The sequence below is a fragment of the Rattus rattus genome, chromosome 5 (assembly GCF_011064425.1).
Source record: "Rattus rattus isolate New Zealand chromosome 5, Rrattus_CSIRO_v1, whole genome shotgun sequence".
NCBI classification, from domain to species: Eukaryota; Metazoa; Chordata; class Mammalia; order Rodentia; family Muridae; genus Rattus; species Rattus rattus.
The window spans coordinates 149,300,934-149,319,363 of NC_046158.1; the positions used below are offsets into that span (position 1 = coordinate 149,300,934).

Genomic DNA, 18,430 nt, shown 5'->3' on the forward strand with positions numbered 1-18,430 from the left:
CCGCAGACCGGTGCCCTGGAATTTGTTTAAGGATGGTTTTCCCTCTTTGGGGGTGGGGGTGGTGTGGACCATGTGCAGATCTCTCCGTCCTTTACTTGCTTCAGTCCAGGGAAACATCTGGCGTCTCCCTGCCACAGAGACAGGCTGCTCTTATTCTGGGGCTGTCATCCATGAAAGGCCGCCTCAGCCCTGTCGGTTTGCTTATGAAAGGCTCGGGGGCCAGCGCTGTGGAAATAAACAGCTGTGCTCATTGGCTGTTTGTCCCCTGTTTTTTTTTTTTTTTGGTTCTTTTTTTCGGAGCTGGGGACCGAACCCAGGGCCTTGCGCTTCCTAGGTAAGCGGTCTACCACTGAGCTAAATCCCCAGCCCTGTTTGTCCCCTGTTATACACCGACTGGGAGCCTGCTGCCGTGAGTTGATGAAAGTGGGTGGGGTGGATTTATCAGAAGCTGGTTAATGATCAGGACTGTGTCTGGAGAATTTTCCATGTCACTTTCACAAGAATCTCACTCCAGTTTCTGTTGGAGTCTCCAACAATACACTGAAGGAAAACAAAACAAAACAAAAAAAAAACAAACAAACAAAAAAAAACCCCAAACAAACAAAACTGGCCTGGGGCTGGCTAGCTGGCTCAGTGAGTAAAGGGGCTTGCTGCCAATCCTGATGACTTGTGTTCAGCCCTAAGAGTCCACATGAAGGAGAAAGCCAGTACCTTTAAGTTGCCCTCTGACCTCTGCACACATGCTGTGGCACACAAGTACCTACAGATACGCACAATGAATAAATACATAATAAGTGTGTGTATGGAGGAGTCTTAAGGCCTAGCGGTGGATGCTGGGTATAGGGTCCCAGAAGGGGAAAGGGTGGGTTCTGGGTCTTCACTTCTCAGAGTGAAGCTGAGGAAGCTTTGTCTCCTCTTGAGCCAGCTGTAGAACAGTCAGGGCTCAGAACAAAACACAGTGACGATCCCATGGTCAGATTTAAGAACTAAGAGCTGTGTGTGTGTGCTTGTGTATAATGTGTGTGTTGGTGTGTATATATGTATGTATATGTGTGTATGTAATGTGTGTGTAGTATGTATTTGTGTGTTTGTATAATGTATGTGTATATGTATGTAATGTGTTTGCATGTGTTTGTATGTGTATACTGTATGTGTATATGTGTAATGTGGGTAGTGTGTGTTTGTGTATATGTATGTGTGTTTGTGTGTAATGTGTGTGTTGATATGTATATATGTGTGTAGTAATGTATTTGTGTTTGGGTATGTAATGTGTGTGTGGTATGTATTTGTGTGTTTGTGTATGTAATGTATGTATTTGTGTGTATGTGTGTAATGTGTGTGGTATGTATTTGTGTGTTTGTGTATGTAATATGTGTGTTTTTGTATATGTGTAATATGTATGTGTGTATATGTATGTGTATATGTATGTTTTTTTGTGTGTTGGTGTATGTATATATTAGTGTGTATATGTGTGTGTTTGTGTGTATATATTAGTATGTATTTGTGTTTTGTGTATATAATGTGTGTATATGTGTGTAATGTGTATGTAAACGTGTGTGTATGTGTGTATGTAATGTGTGTGTGTGTGTGTGTGTGTGTAATGTGTGTGTGTACCGAGGTTGGAGGACAACTTTTAGGAGTTACTTCTCTCCTACCATGTGGGTCCCCGGGATCAAACTCAGATCATGAGGCTTGGCAGCAGACACCTTTACTCACTGAGCCACCCTGCTGGCCCTCCAGTAAGGATCCTCAGCTCCTGCCCTGGCTGCTCCCATGCGTTCGGCTCCTGTTTCTCTGCCTCCCGTTCGTCCTCTGCTCCCCCTTGTGCTCTTCCCTTTTCTCTCCCTCCTTCCTGGAAGTCAGTACTCCACACTTGCTTAGGGGTTGTGGGTTCTAAATCGACTGCTGGCCTCTCTCCTCCTCCCTCAGTGCCTCATGAAATGGGGCTGGTGAGGCCCTCGATGGATAGAGGCTCTTGCTGCTCAAACAGATTATGTCCTCTCTGCACCACTCATAGAGCAGAAGGGGAAAACCAGCTCCCGAAAGTTGTCATCTGCCTCCACACACGTGTGCATGCACACACATGCACACACACACATGCACATGCCACACCACTGTCACCGCCACCCACCATGGATGAGGTGGGAAGGACACATTCAATGCTTGGCCCCAGTGCTGGTGTAACAGGTGTGGATCTAGGGATCTCTTCGTTTACATATTTTTATTTTTATTTTATTTTATTGGATGTTTTGCATTCATGTGAGTCTGTGCACCACATGTACGCAGTGCCTGTGGATGCCAGAGGACAGTGTCAGATCCCCTCAAACTGGAGTTAACAGATGGGTAACCATGAGTTAACACGGTAGAGTTAGCAGATGGAGTTAGCCATGTGGGTACTGGGAATAAAACCATAGTCCTCTGGAAGAGCAGCCAGTTTCTTCATGGATGAGCCGTTTCTCCTATCTGGGGGTCTCTTGAAGCTGCTGACCTGTGGCCCATTCTCCCCACCACCCCCTTGTGACAGTCCCTGGTTAAGCAATGCAGGTGGCCCTCTGGTCCACTTGAGTTCTTGCTGGCTGGGCCAGGTACAGTAGGCTCGCTTGCAATGAAGGATTAACCTGCTGGGAAGACCTAGTAACTGCGGACATGCTGGGTTAAAGGGTTTGCCGAGGTAGAGCAGATGGCCTGAGGGAGTTTAAATACACTGATCATAATTCAGGACTGGATGTGGAAGGAAAAGACTGTGGGGCTGGGCATTTAAAATTGTTCAGTTAGCTATGAATATAATGTGTGTGTGTGTGTGTGTGTGTGTGTGTGTGTGTGTGTATAAAAATATGTCTATATGTATTTGTCTCTAGTTGGGAAAACAGCCTACCTCGTGCTTATTGTAAAAAGAAAAGGTGGGAAGGGTTTAGAACTAGATCTCAATGTTGACAGAAGGAATCCCTGTCAAGCCTGTGAGAGCCTGTTCTCTGTCAAGCTCACAGATCCAGGCAATGGTTTAGCAGGAAGTTAGGCTTAACCATTGGTGGCGAAGATCTGAACCCAGGTGTGGCCATTAAAGTTAGACCAGTGGCATATATCTGCTAATGACACAAAGACTTTAAGTTTGGTAGAGTTGGGATGAAGCTCCTGAGGAAGAGTTCACTGGAGCCGAGGGCAGGGCTTCAGATACCTGTGTGACACTGAGGTTTTGATACCGGAGCCCCAGCCCTAAGCCTGGAGTCCACCAGAGCGCTAAACCTCCCTGCCTGGTGGTGTTGGTGCCCCCTGGTGGAGGAGGAAGAGTGGGTCAGGCTAATTTCTCCATTTCAAATTCTCTTGGGCCCCATACCTGTAATTTCTCCATCTCTGGAATGGTTTAACCCTCAATCAGAGTTTTTTTTTTGGCTTATTTTGAGATAGGATCTCACAATGTAGCCCAGGCTGGTCTTGAAACTCACTAAGATTCTCTGCCTCCTGACTCCCAAGGGCTGGTATTAAAAAGCTGGCAACCACCATTCATGGCCTTAAAGAAAGGAAAAAAGAAAAAGCAGTTTGTGTGTGTGTGTGTGTGTGTGTGTGTGTGTGTGTGTGTGTGTGTGTGTGTGCCCGTGTGTGTGTGTGCCCGTGTGCGCGTGCGTGTGGGCAGGTACCATGACAACTTGAAGGAACTGGTTCTCCTTCTATCTTGTGTATCTGGAGATGGAACTCAAGTGGCTTAGCGGGGAACACCAGCTGAGCCCTTGGGAGCCTCAGTGATACATTGTTTCTGCTCTGTGCGGCAGTGTTCTTGCTGTTGGCTTTCAGTGCTTACTCTTGTATTAAACAGGGTCAGGCTTGATCTTGCCTCCTCCCAGCAATACCACATAGCTATTTGGGGTCCATGTGTTGTATCAGGGTTTAGAAGTTTTGTAGAGGAGAATTCCAGGTAGTGTTTGGGGAGTGTACACAGGAGGGGAGCTCCAGATGGTGTTTGGTGAGTGTGCGCAGGAGGACCGCAGGTTCTGCTCTCACTGCCGGAGTCTCCTGAGACAGGGTCTTGCTGAACCTGGAGCTTAGTGAGGTAGCTAAGCTGGCTTGGTGAGCAAGTCCTGGTTCAGCCTGCTGGCTGATGACAGGCTGGAACTCCTGCTGTCTCTCAGCACTGGGGTTACAGGCAAAGGAGGGTAATACCTGCTTTTGTTGTTGTTTGTTTTAAGTTTTGTCTATCTTTATTTACTTTTGATTTCTCAAGATAGGGTTTCTCTGTGGAGTCCTTGCTGTCCTGGAACTCCCTCTCTAGACCAGGCTAGCCTCGAGCACAGAGATCCACCTGCCTCTAGCTCCTAAATGCTGGGATTAAAGGTGTGCAGCACCAGGCTTCATGCCTGGCTTAGGCTTTGTGTGTGTGTGTGTGTGTGTGTGTGTGTGTGTGTGTGTGTGAGAGAGACAGAGACAGACAGAGACAGACAGAGACAGAGACAGAGATTTACAGGTGATGGAAGAGGCCAAAGAGGACACCAGATCCCCCTGGAGCTGGAATGACTGGTGGTAGGGAGTGAACTTGACCTTTGAGGGAACAGCAACTGCTCTGAGTGGCAGATGTCTCTCTAGCTTTTATGTGGGTTCTGGGGATGGAATTCAGGTCCTCATGTCTGTGTGACAAGGACTCTACCCACTGAGCTGTCTCCTCAGTCCTGTACATTTTATCTTGATGATTTATGTAACTTATTGGTAAATAATAATTGTACTCCATTACTGGTTGATTTAGAAATGGTAAGTTATGGCGGCAGCAGCCCAGTTTTCCTCAAGAGCCTTAGTTCTCCTGGTGCATTGTTAAAGCGGAGACCGGGCTTCCGGAAGCCACTGCAGCCGCAGGGAGACTTCCTCCTAGCGAGAGAGAGGAGGGATGTGGGCACTCGCGTGCCTTGCTGCCTAGTAGAATCTAAATGGTCCAAGACAGTGATGTGTTGGTCTGTTGCTTTGCAGGGACCGTGAAGGTGAAGAGTTCAAACATCCAGGTGGGAGATCTCATCCTTGTGGAAAAGGTGAGTTGAGCCTGGAAACTTCTCAGGGGCTGGGCATTAGTGGGAGCTGGAGCACTGGGAGTGGGAGAGCCCTGCTGTGCTCTGTGCATCTGGTGGACTGTCTGCTAGTATCCTAAAGGAATTCTTTAGGATGCTAGCAGACATCTCTGCCTTGGGAAGAAAAACTTCCATCCCCCTGAGACAAACACAGAAAGATTTCCCGAAGGTACCCATGTGCTGGGATGGTTTTGGTTTTCTGCTCCGTGTCCCCCTCCCCCCCACTTAATGATGATGTCTTTTCTATAAGACAGCTTGTCACATTGACACTTAAAAAAATTTATTGAACTCACCTTTAACTGTCACAGTGTTAACCTGTGTGTCCTGACTCACGGGGCCTGCCAGCCATTTTATGGGGAGCAGGGGCAGAGAGTGCAGAGAGTGGTAAAATGTCTGTGTTAATGTTTGTCACTTAAACAGACACTGACACACCTGTTTACTGTCTGCATTTGGAAGGTGAGAGGTTTGGGGGTGGGGTCTGGGGAGTCTGGAGACCATATTTGGTCAGCAAAAAAGAGCCCGTCTTACCCCGTTTGGGTTGGAGTTGAATGGCGCCAATTCAATAGATGGTTAAGTCCAAGCACTCAAGGTCAACTTGAGAGAACCTGGAGTGCGTGGGGACAGAGCCCCTCTGTCACATTTCTTCCTAGCACAGCTGCATAGGCTGCTGCTGCCCCCACCCCCATGTTTTTAATTATATTTATTTATTTATTTATTTATTTATTTATTTATTTATTATATGTTTCTGAAATGAGGTCTCACTGTGTAAACCAAGGAACTTACAGGTCCGCCTGCCTCTGTGGGGATTAAAGGCCTACACATCACACCTGACCTTAGTTACCGTTCACAACTTTACTTCCTGACATCCTGCTGCAAGCCAAACAAGAGGACAGGGCCATGGGGTTAGTCACTAAAGTGATGGCCACACCAGAACGGGGACTTGAAGTTTGTGTGAAAAGAGCTGGGTGTAGTGGCGCTGGTGATCCCAGCACCGGGGCGGCAGAAGCAGGTGGATCCCTGGGGTGCCATGGCAGGTTTTAGGCCAGTGACAGATCACATCTCCAAAACTCCCCAAAAAGACAAAAGGCAAACAACAGCATCAAAACCCCAAGGACATCTGTCCTCCATGCATGCACACGCACATGCACACACACACGCACAGACGAACACATACTCGCATGTGTACACACGAAAGAGGAGAAAAACTGGCCGGAGGGGGCAGAGGCAGTAGAGAGCGCTTGCAGGTCTGCCTTCCGTGCATGTAGATGGGGTGAGGGTGGGCCTGGGGGTGGCTCTGGCTGCAGGTTCCAGAGCTGAAGGCAGGGTTCAGGAACCCCAGGAATAGGCATTCTTTTTAACAGATGACTCGTTGTTGGGTCATTAGTAAAGGGCTAAGAGCATGCAAGGTCCTGCGGATTGCAGACAAAGCAGCCCTCTGCCTAGCCATGACTGAGGCCTAAAAGAACAGTGGACAGGGGGGACCCTGCCTGTGGCTGTCAAAATAACCAGTTTCCTTCCTTTTCCCAGAACCAGCGGGTCCCTGCCGACATGATCTTCCTGAGGACATCAGAGAAAAACGGTAAGCTCATGACAGGCGGGGACAGGAAGGTCACAGGGTAGATGCCATTGTGGGGCCTCACAGGCGAACGGGAACATCTCTGTAGACGGGTTCTTCCCAACTCAAAGTGTTTAGGGGTGCTTGTAGGCCCATGAATTTCGGTCATCAAAGCCAGAAAAATTGCCTGGGTATGGTGTCATACGGTTCAATCCCACACTTGGGAGGCAGAGTCTGGGAGTTCGAGGCCAGACTCTACGTAACAAGTCCAGGTCATTGGGGACCTACAGTGAGACCACGTCTCAAGCCAAAACCTCAAACTTACAATAAAATAACAAAACAAGAAGTTTGGCCGGCGACGGGGTTGAGCAGGTATGGCGTTCGTCTCCAGGATTGTTGATCGCAAAGTCTGGGACCCTCGTGGTAGAAGGAGAGACCCGATCCCTACTGGTTGTCCTTCCATCCACATACACGTCTGCACTGTGAATTAACACCCTCCCCCACAGAAAAACAGCAAAGAGATGTAGTAAACATTTAATAGCAGCACCTCGAAGCTGGGCATGGTGATTTATGCCTGTAATCCCAGCTCTCTAAAGCCTGAAGCAGGAGGATTGCATAGAGATTGATTGATTGATTGATTGATTGATTGATTGATTGATTGATTTTAAAAAAGGCCAAAAAATCATACACAAAACTCACATGGTTCTCTGTGTTCCACCTCAGCCCTTGGAAGTTTTTGGAACTTCCCCCGTCTCTGCTTCCGTTCCATTCTTAAAGCAAGAAGGGCCGGAGTGCATGACCCTCCACATCCCATTTTATGTGGGTTCTGGGGATCTGAACTTGGGTCTCCACTTGGCACAGCAAGCACTTTACCCACTGGACCCTCTCCCCAGCCTTCGTGCATAGAAGTGACCCGGAAGGCTCTTCAGGCTTGGAAGTAACTGCGTGTCTATGACCTGGACTCACTTCCTGTCTGACCCGATGTCCAGGAGCTTATGACACGCCCAAGGTGCCTGTCCCTAGAATGTGCAAGCCTATCTTCTGCAGCGTCCCTTGTGGGACCACAAATGCTGCAGGCTTGAGATTTTATGTCTGAAAAGAAGCTTTATTGTACAGAGCTTTTCTTAGAAGGTTTTAGGGAGGGTGTGTAGGGCTTTAGGGATGTGTGTAGGGTTTTAGGGATGGTGTGTAGGGCTTTAGGGATGGTGTGTAGGGCTTTAGGGATGGTGTGTAGGGTTTTAGGGATGGTGTGTAGGGCTTTAGGGATGGTGTGTAGGGCTTTAGGGTTTGTAGAGTGCTTCCCCAGCAGACCCAAGGCCCTGGATTCCATCCCCAGCTGTGCATAGAACCAGGCTGTGTGACAGACCTGTCAACCAGGCACTCAGGAAGTGGAGGCAGGAGGATCAGAAGTTCAAGGTCGTCCTTGGCTGTGTAGTGACTTCAAGGCCACTCTGGGGTATCAGAAGCTGTCTCTAAATCAGTCATCTATCAATCACGTGGGATTCTGAAGCACTGGGGATTGAGGGGTTCTGTGTTAGTGGGGTCACTCTATGGCTAGATCAGGCCCTGGCATGGTTTTTTCAAAAGCCACGTCCTCAGCCAAGTCAGCTTTTTGGTCACTGCAAAACCCCTGGAGATTCCTACCGGCTCCATTCCTACTCTCCCCAGAATCCGAGGCTCTGAGATACAAAGCCAGTAATTGACAAAACAGTCCTGATGAGGGGTCTGGGAACTCCTGCACCCCTACCTAGGAATGACCCTGGAGTGACCACGCTGTGTTGGCCACTGTCCCATCGCCCTGCTGGACTGTTACAAGGGGCTGCACATCTCCTTTCCGTAACGTACAACGTCCAGGGCCTAACCCTATCTTACAGGGAGTGAGTGGTTGGGAGGATTTGAACCCAGACCTCGTAGAGGGGGTGGGAAGCAGAGATTTATTTGCCCTTGGAGTCGCCGGTCATTGGCGGGCCGTTTCTTCAAGGACTACAGCAGGCACTGCCCAGAGCTGCTGAGGGAATCCTAGCTCCACAGCTGAACCGCAGATGTCAGATATTGCCCCAATCTCTCCGCAGGGTCCTGCTTCTTGCGCACGGATCAGCTGGATGGAGAGACAGACTGGAAGCTTCGGCTCCCCGTGGCCTGCACACAGAGGCTCCCCACAGCCGCGGTGAGTAGCGTTTCTAAGAACCGTATGCTGGCCACTAGATCCCAGCCTGGTTCTCACACTCAGATGTACCTGGAGGTCAGGCAGGGCTGCGGTGGTGGTGGTGGTGGTGGTGGCAGTGGTGGCAGTGGTGGCGGCAAGTGAAGTGGGGCTGGAGGGGAACTGGAGAACCTGGAGCCCCTGTTGATTCCACTTACCTGGTTGTACCAAAGGCCGCCCCATCCCCACAGGAGGAGTGAACACTTCTGAGAGTGACCTTGCCAGTTTGCTGGGTTGTAAGGAAAAGCCTTTCCTTTTGCTAAGAGTGTCTATGTCAGGGCCGGAAAGATGGCTCAGAGGTTGAGAGCACTGACTGCTCCTCCAGAGGTCCTGAGTTCAATTCCCAGCAACCACATGGTGGCTCACAACCATCTGTAATGGGATCTGATGCCCTCTTCTGGTGTGTCTGAAGATGGCTACAGTTTAGTCACATATGTTTTAAAAAAAAAGTTTGTATCAGTGATTCTCAGCCTTCCTGATACTGTGACCTTTAATACAGTTCCTCATGCTGTGGTGACCCCCAGCCATAAGATTATTTCGTTGCTACTTTATAACTAATTTTGCTACTGTTATAAATCGTAAATGTAAGTATCTGATATTCAGGAAACCTTATACACAACCCCTAAAGAGGTCTCGCAGGTTGAGGTTAAGGATTAGGAGGTGTGGCCTTATTGGAGTGGCATGGCCTTGTTGGAGAAGCCCAGTCCCTCTCAGCCTTCCTGGGTTGGGATGTGATGTGGCTCCCAGATGTCTCTCCATTACGGTGTGTGCCGTATCCCCACCTCCTCCCCCCAGCTAAGTGCTGCTTTCATTTTACAAGAGCTGCCTTGGTCATGGTCATGGTGTCTCCTCACAGCAACAGAACACTGACCAAGACGCAGCAGACCTTGCCGTTGCCCTCAGCCCCATGCGCCATCTCTCCTCTGACCTCAGTGGCTCCCCCACCCCCACCCCCATCCCCTTGCTCAAGTGTGGCCACCTTAGATTGTAGTTTCCTCTAGGAGAGATGCCCTTTCCCAGGAGTTATCTCGGCCGGCCCAGCACACAGGCTCTGTGCACAAGTGTCTCCTAACCTATGTGTGCCTGTATTGATTTTGGGTTTACCTAGTATTGGGTTTTTTTCCTTTTTCTTCCTTTGTTTTTATTTTTTTTTGTGTGTGTATGCACACACGTGTGCAAGCGTGCATGCCCACATACCACAGGACATGTGCAGAGGTCATAGGAGAACTTGTGGAGTCAGTTGTCATTTTCTACCATGCCGGTCCTAGGGCCCAAACTCACGATGTTGGGATGGGCCGCAAGCGCCTTTGCATACTGAGCCTTCTCACTGCTCCATGCCAAATGCAGTGTGAACGTTCAGAGACCAGCTTTCCCGCAGCATCGGGAATGGCTAAGTGGAACGCTACTCTTGCTGGTCTCAGAGAGGAGAGGAGGGACAGGTGCCTCATCTCAGTGATGTCACCAGGAAGATAAACGTGTCCTCCACACTCACTGGTCACAAATGTCCGCATTCAGGTCATTTTAAATGAGAAACGCCAGAGTGAGTTTCTGGCTGTGCTCCAAGAGCCCGGGCAGCCTCCCTGCCTGTGAGAGGGTGATCTGTTTCCTGGTTGGAGTTCCCTGGAGAAAGGAACCCGATCCTTAGAGTGACCGGGAGGTTTTGGTGCCAGGGTCGGAAGCAAAGATGGCAGGCAGTGTTCTGGACCTCAGATCGGAGGCGCTTCCTGTTTCATAGACATCACTTTGCCCTTTTGCTGGCCCAGGCCTGCTCTGGGGACATTAGAAACAGATAAGATGCTGTTGGCTCTGGCTCAGGAGGCAGTAATCGCCTTATTGGGCCTGGGGAGTCAAGAGGAGCAGTGGTGTAGCATTTCGTTTTATTTTTAAGAGTGAAAAGAATTCTATCAGGAGTGAAGAAATCCAGCAGGGCCAGTCTCCCCGGCAACGCACCAGTCTATTCCTGATTAAAAACCGAACGGAACCTAGGCAGGCCGAGGGGAGCAGTGAGAAGAAGCCCTGCTCCCTAGCCTCTCCCAGACACCCCGTCTTCTCTCCAGAGGGGATTCTGTGAAGCGATGCTGATCTTCCCAGGTCCTTCTTAGTGCTTAGGGATGTGTGCCTTAGGACCTGTGGGTCCCTTCCCAGCTCAGAGTACAAGGAGCTCTCTAGGCTGCTGCTTATCAGTCCTGGGACCCACAGTGTCTCCTGGCTGGGGCAGCCTGCCCAAAGGGCTGAGGGGCCACCAGACCCTTCCAGTTGCTGTGTGCCGTCCCCAGTCCTCTTAAAGCCTGGTTGTTTTGAAACTATTTACTTTCTATTTTTCTTTTCTTTCCCTTTCCTTTCCTTTCCTTTCCTTTCCTTTCCTTTCCCTTTCCTTTCCTTTTCTTTTCTTTTCCTTCCTTTTCTTTTCTGCTTTAACTCAGGACTGTAATTTGTAGTGCAGGCCAGCCTCAGACTCTTGACCCTTCTGCCTTTGCCTCAGCCTCCTAAGTGCCGGCATGCCCAGTCTTAAATCATTCAAATTGTCACAGAGATCACTAAAAATTTATTATTAGTGTTTTACATTTGTATAATCCGGCAAGACTGTCACAAGGCATCAGTTTCCTTTACACGTGTGTGCACTCGGCAGTCTCAGGCCAGTATTAGGGATCGTGTTCCATGTGTGTGCACTTGGCAGGCTCAGGCATTATTAGGGATCATGTTCACATGTGTGTGCACTTGGCAGGCTCAGGCATTATTAGGGGTTGTGTTCACAGTGTGTGCACTCGGCAGGCATGTGCAGTATTAGGGGTTGTGTTCACATGTGTGTGCACTTGGCAGGCACAGGCAGCATTAGGGATCGTGTTCACATGTGTGTGCACTTGGCAGGCTCAGGCATTATTAGGGGTTGTGTTCATAGTGTGAGCACTCAGCAGGCATGGCCAGTACTAGGGACTGTGTTCACATGTGTTCACTGGGCAGGCACAGCAGTATTAGGAATCGTGTTCAGGGCCCTGAAGATTTTAGCCTGGTGCTCCGTCCCTGAGCAGCATCCACAGACCTCTTATAACTCCGTAGCTCGGTTTGCTTAGTTCTCTGTATCTCAGCTGAGCCCAGTGTCTCCCATGTGCTAGGTGACTACACTGGGCTGTATTCCACGTGTGTTGTTTAGCATAAGGTGGCTTGGGCTGGGATTGTCATAAGGAGTGGACTGCTCGTCTGGCATGCACGAAACCCTGGGTTCGATCCCCAGCACCACATACACTAGGCATGGTGACCCACTTCTCAAATCTCAGCACACAGGAGGTAGAGGTAGGAAGATCAGAAGTTCAAGGTCATCCTTGGCCTAAATAGTGAGTTGAGGGTCAGCCTGGGCTACGTAAGGTCCTGTCTGTAAATCCATAAGCAAACAAATCAATACCTATTCAGTAGGAGAACTCTTGTTTCCCTTCCCCCATACACCATTTCTGTGTCCCCTTGAAATAGCAAGTGGGGGTGGGTAGGAAGAAGCTTTCCAAGGGGTGAGAGTCAGGGTAGCCCTGAGCAGAGCGCTTGCATATGTGTATGCCTCAGACCTGGTCCTCGGCACCACAAAACCAGAAAAATTAAAGAAGCGTCTGTCAGAGGTCAGGCTGGGGAACCCCAGAGCAGCTCCCGGCAGGAGCCATGATTTGTAGGCAACACAACCACTGTGCCTTGCCTGGCCCAGAGAGGACCTAGCGGGTGGCCTCAGCCTGCAAGAGCCTGGCTCTCGGTCTCGTTTAAAGATTTTTTTTTTGTTAAAATGAGGAAGTTAGCAGTGAGATGACTCAGCAGGTAAAGGACTTGCTGCTAAGCCTGATGACCTGAGCTCAATCTAGGGACACACAGGGTAGGGAGAGAGAGCTGCCCTCTGACCTCCACGTGTGCACCTGGTACACACATGCTCTCACAGAGGTGAGAGGGAGGAGGAGAGGGAGAAGCCACATCAGATGAATACGTGTGAGGGACAGCTGGGCACAATGATGACCGTAAGGGCCACCAGGGCAGGCATGGGACCCAGCCCTTTCCACATCTTATTTTAATGTACTCTGGGCTGCAGTGCTGGCTCTGGGCACACGACAGGGACAGAGGCCCGGGCCAAGGGTTCTAGCGATGGCTCTGTGAAGGAGCTGAGATTCTGGCTTGCACCAAGTCTGCAGGGCCATAGCTGGGATGGGCAGCTGACTGATCGCTGGGAGAGCGAGGCTACAGGAACAGTCGGTGATGGTGGCTGAGTGTGCGAGGCTGTACCTGTGGCTAGCGGGCGACTGACCAAGGCCAGGAACTTGAGTTCTCAGAGCAGATCTCAGCAGCGAAAGCTTGAGACAATGAGTTTAAGATAAATCCCCAGCAGGCAGGCAAGATGGCTCAGTGGTAAGGCGCTTGCTGTCATTCTTTACATCCCTAGGGTCCAAAGAGAGAATCGTTTCCTACAGGCGGTCACTGTGTGTGTGTGTGTGTGTGTGTGTGTGTGTGTGTGTGTGTGTGTGTGTGTGTGTGTGTGTGTGTGTGTGTGTGTGTGCATGCATGTGCGTGCATGAGAGCGAGCATGAGAGAGAGAGAGAGAGAGAGAGAGAGAGAGAGAGAGAGACAGAGATGACAGACAGATAGACATGGACAGACAGATGGACATGTAAAATTACCTCTTAATTTGCTCGAAGTAAATGCCATCTTGGAGACTTACTGCCTCCATCCTAGACCTAGTCCTGGAGGCGTCTAGCCTCCACACAATCTTATCTAGACCTAGAATGTTTTCTGCCTCTGAACTGAATATGCTCACCCTTTCTAGCCCTTTCTGAGCTCTGTCTAGCTGGGTCAACTCAGCTGTCCTGGCTCAAACTCTTCTCCAAGCCGACTGATTCAACCTGGCTTTCTCTCAGTTTCTTACTGAATTGCTCTGCTTGGCCTCTTACTAACCCTGGCAATCTGTTCTAATTCTGACTCCTCATCCTCTGGCTGAAGAGGGCTTCTTCTCTCTCCCCCTCTCTGCACCTGTCCTCTCCTGAGAGTCAGGCACATCCTGTTCTGTCAGATCTTTCTCTGATCGAGTGGTCACTTTGCCACTCAATCAGACACCACTTTCAAACATGGGTGCTTCCTTCTACAAACTAGCTTTACCTACATTCAGACACAGGGATTAAAGAGTGTGCAAGGGCTGAGCCACACCGCAAAACACCGAACACCACAGCAACAAACCGTAAAAAACACAGATAATACAGTAAATAACACAGTCGCAGTGTGATCAAATATCCGGCAACACAGAGACAGACAGGCAGGCAGACAGGCAGGCAGACATGTCCCATCTGGAGATGCACGCACAAAATAAGGAGAATAGATCTAATAAACTCCCTCTTCCTATGGCGAATGGCTACTTCTGGCCTTCCCCATCACCTTCTCCTCTCTCCACTCCCCCTGCCCAGGTCCCATATTCTTTGTTTCAGAGGGGCAGGACCGCCCTCCCCATCCTTGTAGTCTCACACAGCCGCCTTCTCCCATGCTGTAGCTCTCCCGCCTTCCTCATCCTGTTTCTTACAGGAAGTTGAGTCCTTGTTTGTCTGAAAAAAAAAAAATGTAAAACACACATAATACGGAATTTACCTTGGGGCCAGAGAGATGGGTCAGCCACTGAGAGCTCCTACTGCTTCCCAGAGGACTCGAGTTCAGTTCCTAGAAACCTCCTTTCGGCCCCTGTGGGCATGCACACACGGTGTACACACATGCACATGTGCACACACGTGCGCGCGCGCGCGCGCACACACACACACACACACACAAAATTTCCCCTCTCTCTTTAAAATTTACCATCTTAACCCGTATATAAGGACATTAGACACATTCCCATTACTGAGGAAACGTGACAGCGTCCCGTCCATCTCCAAAGACTCTTGATGTCCTCCCGCTCTAGCCTTTGGCGCCATTGCTTCTGTCTCTGACTACTCTAGGGACCCCCGTGCGACTGGAATCATGTGCTGTCTTTTGTGTGGGAGTGTGTGACACTGGCTTATTTCACCTCAAGGATCACCTCATGCAGCCTGCTGCAGGGTCACTTCCTTGTTTGGAGTGCCGTGTACAGAGAGGGTGTCCAACGTTTGTTTATCCGCTCCTCCGTGACAGACATTGGGTTGTTCTGTCTCTCTCAGAGGTCATGAGTAATACACAGGGGTGAGCACCCGTCTCTCTGAGGGCCTGCCTTTGGTTCTTTTACGGGTGCACCCAGGAACGGAGTTCAGGAGCCTGTGGTAACTTTCTGTGGAATACCTTGTGGAAGCCCAGGCTGTTGCCCACACAGGCGGTGCTGTCTCTCTCGTCCTTGCCAGCACTTGTTATTTTCTGTCTGGTTTTTAGTCACCATCATAAGGGATGTGCGGCTCCTCAAGTCCTTCTCAGAGCCTCACACAGGAGCTGCTTATTGTCCTCTTGTTGAAGGGAGCGGTGGTTCCGCTGGGATGAGACACCACGCAGGTCAGGGGTTGAGTCACCCAAGTCCTCTGCCCTGGCTGCTCACTGCAATGTAACCGGGGCTGGGTAGGTGAGGTCAGCAGATGTCTGTACAGGGAATGTGGGGTTTGTACAAGGTAACTCCTACACCGGCCCAAGGGAGGGTTTTCTCACTTCCGGTGCTCTGTAGCATGAGCGCCTATTTGGGAAATCAATATGTTTGCTTTTGAAATCTTGGCTCCTGGCTGCTGTTTTTAACGATGTGTTTTTTTCCTCCGGAACAGGACCTCCTGCAGATTCGGTCGTATGTGTACGCTGAAGAGCCCAACATCGACATTCACAACTTCCTGGGGACCTTCACCAGGGTGAGTGGAGCTGACAGTGCCCGAGGTTGCACAGTGCTGTATCTGTCTGAGGTTTCTTACCAGACCTTGAAGTCTGACAGTGGCTTCTCTGTGGGGTCTGCACAGCTGGAATGCTCTCCTGACTGAGCAGCAGGTGTGGCCTGCCATCTGCTTGGGGACAGCACAGCTGGAATGCTCTCCTGACTGAGCAGCAGGTGTTGTCTGCCATCTGCTTGGGGACAGCACAGCTGGAATGCTCTCCTGACTGAGCAGCAGGTGTGGCCTGCCATCTGCTTCAGCGCTTATGTCTAAACACAGCCCCTGTCTTCTCCAGACGGGCAGGTCCTCTTCTGTCGTGCAGATCCTCTGTGCCAGCAGTGTATTAGCATGGCCCTACAAGCCCAGTACTCAGGAGGCTGAGGCAGGAGGACCGCTGGGAGTTCATAGCCAGCCTGTCACAGCAGATCACAAAGAAACCAAGCCCCGTGTTGTGTGCCAGCTTTGAATTTAAACTGTTTGCAAGTCTTTGATAACAGAAAGTAAATTTGAATTTGCTATGTTTTAGAATATAAATATTCTAAATATTAAAATTTGGAACAAAAGCTAAATGGCCTGTGTTCTTTTTCTGAAGCAGGGTTTCACTGTGTAGCCCTGCAACTTGCTCTGTAGACCAGGCTGCCCTCAAACTCACAGAGATCTTCCTGCCTCTGTCGTCAAAGTTGCACCAACACTCTGGGCAAAAATAAATCTTGTGTGTGTGTCTTTCGTGTGTGTGTGTGTGTGTGTGTGTGTGTGTGTGTGTGTGTGTGTGTGTGTGTGTATGTGCAGGCAGGGGTGGGATTTGAGACAACGTTTCTCCATGTAGTCCTGGGTTTCTTGGAACTCACTCTGTAGGCCAGGCTCACAGAGATCTGCCTGCCTCTGCCTCCTAAGTGCTAGGATTAAAGGCTTGTGCCAACAGCACTTGGCTGCAAAAATGAATCTTAAAAAAAAAAAAAAAAAGGTAATTATATGAATCAGCTTGTGTTAGTTCCATGCCAAAAACTGCCATTTCTGGTGTGGGGAAGCAAACCCAGTTCTTCCTGAATGTTCAGCAAACGGTTTAGCACAAAGTCACGCCCCCAGCCACCAAAAACTGCCTTTTCTTTCTTTCTTTTTTTTTTTGAGGCAAGGTCTCTCTCTAGGCATCTAGGATGATCTTGAGTTTAGGGCCTTCCTGCCTCAGCCTCTCAAATATGGAGATTAGAACCCTGCATGATACCACGTAAGCAAGACTGCCACCTAATATGTGTGTGTGTGTGTGTGTGTGTGTGTGTGTGTGTGTGTGTGTGTGTGTGTGTGTGGTACTTGTGTGATGCTAAAGATGGAGCCCAGGGCCTTGTGTATGCTGGACAAGCCTCTGTGACCCCTGATAGCTCTAAACCAAACCCCCCACTTAGCGGAAAGGATTTGCGTACCATCGGGCATTGACCATCATCGGGCATTGAGCACCGGGGGAGGTCGATGTCTTTGGGGGTCCCCGACCTCATCCCCGTGGAAAGTGAGGGATGACCCAGCGAATGTGTGTTTGGTCTTTTCAGGAAGACAGTGACCCTCCGATCAGCGAGAGCCTGAGCATCGAGAACACGCTGTGGGCCGGCACCGTCATAGCCTCAGGTAAGACCTGGCCAAGGAGTGTGGGAGCTGTTTGAACAGGGACGGCAGTCCTTCTGGAATTCGATTCGTGACCTGTCATCTGGGAAAATGAGCTGTCAGTCAAATGGAGTTTCCCACTTGGTCCAGCATTTCTGGGGCCCTGAGGTGACATCTGATCGTGTCTTAGCGTGGCCCATGGGCCTTCTAAAGCATCTACTTGGGAAAGGCTCATAATCGTCACTTCGGTTGACGTCCTAGTACCAGAAATTGAAGTGGTGTGGGTCTTCTGGTTGGAAGCCGTGTCTGAGGAGACTGTTCTCTTCTCTACCCTGGGACAGAGGCAGGAGAGTGCTGGGAAGGCTAGGTCTTTGTGTTGAAAACACCAGAGGGAGGTTGTATTTGCACCACAGTCTGCAAGGCCCTCGGATTTCCTGAAGTAGAGATTGGTCCTGAAGAATCTGTCCTCCTGGGCCTCCTAGGCCTGGCCGCAGTGTCCTGGGCTTCACAGGACATGCAGCAGCCCATGTCCTCCCTGCCCGCCCCCACCCCATCCCCCTTCCCCCAGGAGCCCCCCAGGCCCTTGTTTTGCTCCTGTGATCCTAAGAGGCCTCTGCTTTGAAGCCGTTGGTGGATCCTTGTGACCCTGAGACGTTTTTATGCTTTGATGATTGAACTGATTAAGTTTAAGATTCTCTTTCCTTTGCAGTTTTTATTTACATGAATTGTGGATATGCGAGCAAAACAGGGTATCCACCCTCTTGGAGCTGAGTCACAGGCAGTTAGAGCCACCTGAGGGGGTGCTGGGAACAGGACTCAGGTCCTTTGCATGAGAGGCAGTCTTAACCCCTGAGCATCTCTGCAGCCCGACGCTCTGTGACGCTCTGTTTCTATCCTTAACAACAGTAGCTCTCCTGGCCATGGCTGGAGCTTACCAGTTCAAGCCTAGCTTGGGCTACAGTGAACCCCACCTCCTTTTTTTTTTTTTTTTTTTTTTTTTTAGGACATTTATTATGTATTATGTATACAGCATTCTGCCTGCATGCCAGAAGAGGGCACAAGATCCCATTATAGATGATGTGAGCCACCACGTGGTTGCTGGGATTTGAACTCAGGACCTCTGGAAGAGCAGTCAGTGCTCTCAACCTCTGAGCCAACTCTCCAGCCCTCCCCTCCTCTCTCCTCCCGCCTTTGTCTTTAAAAATAAAACCAA

At 50.0% G+C, this 18,430-nt stretch overlaps 1 protein-coding gene across 1 annotated transcript in view; it reads left to right on the forward strand.

Moving 5' to 3' along the window:
* Atp9a (ATPase phospholipid transporting 9A (putative)) overlaps positions 1–18,430 on the forward strand; it is a 105,613-nt gene that overhangs the window by 44,632 nt on the left and 42,551 nt on the right. The window contains exons 5-9 of the mRNA XM_032904735.1: positions 4,951–5,009; positions 6,573–6,624; positions 8,673–8,767; positions 15,526–15,606; positions 17,166–17,241. Of these exons, the coding sequence (XP_032760626.1) occupies positions 4,951–5,009; positions 6,573–6,624; positions 8,673–8,767; positions 15,526–15,606; positions 17,166–17,241 (363 nt within the window). The remainder of the gene's footprint in view (positions 1–4,950; positions 5,010–6,572; positions 6,625–8,672; positions 8,768–15,525; positions 15,607–17,165; positions 17,242–18,430) is intronic.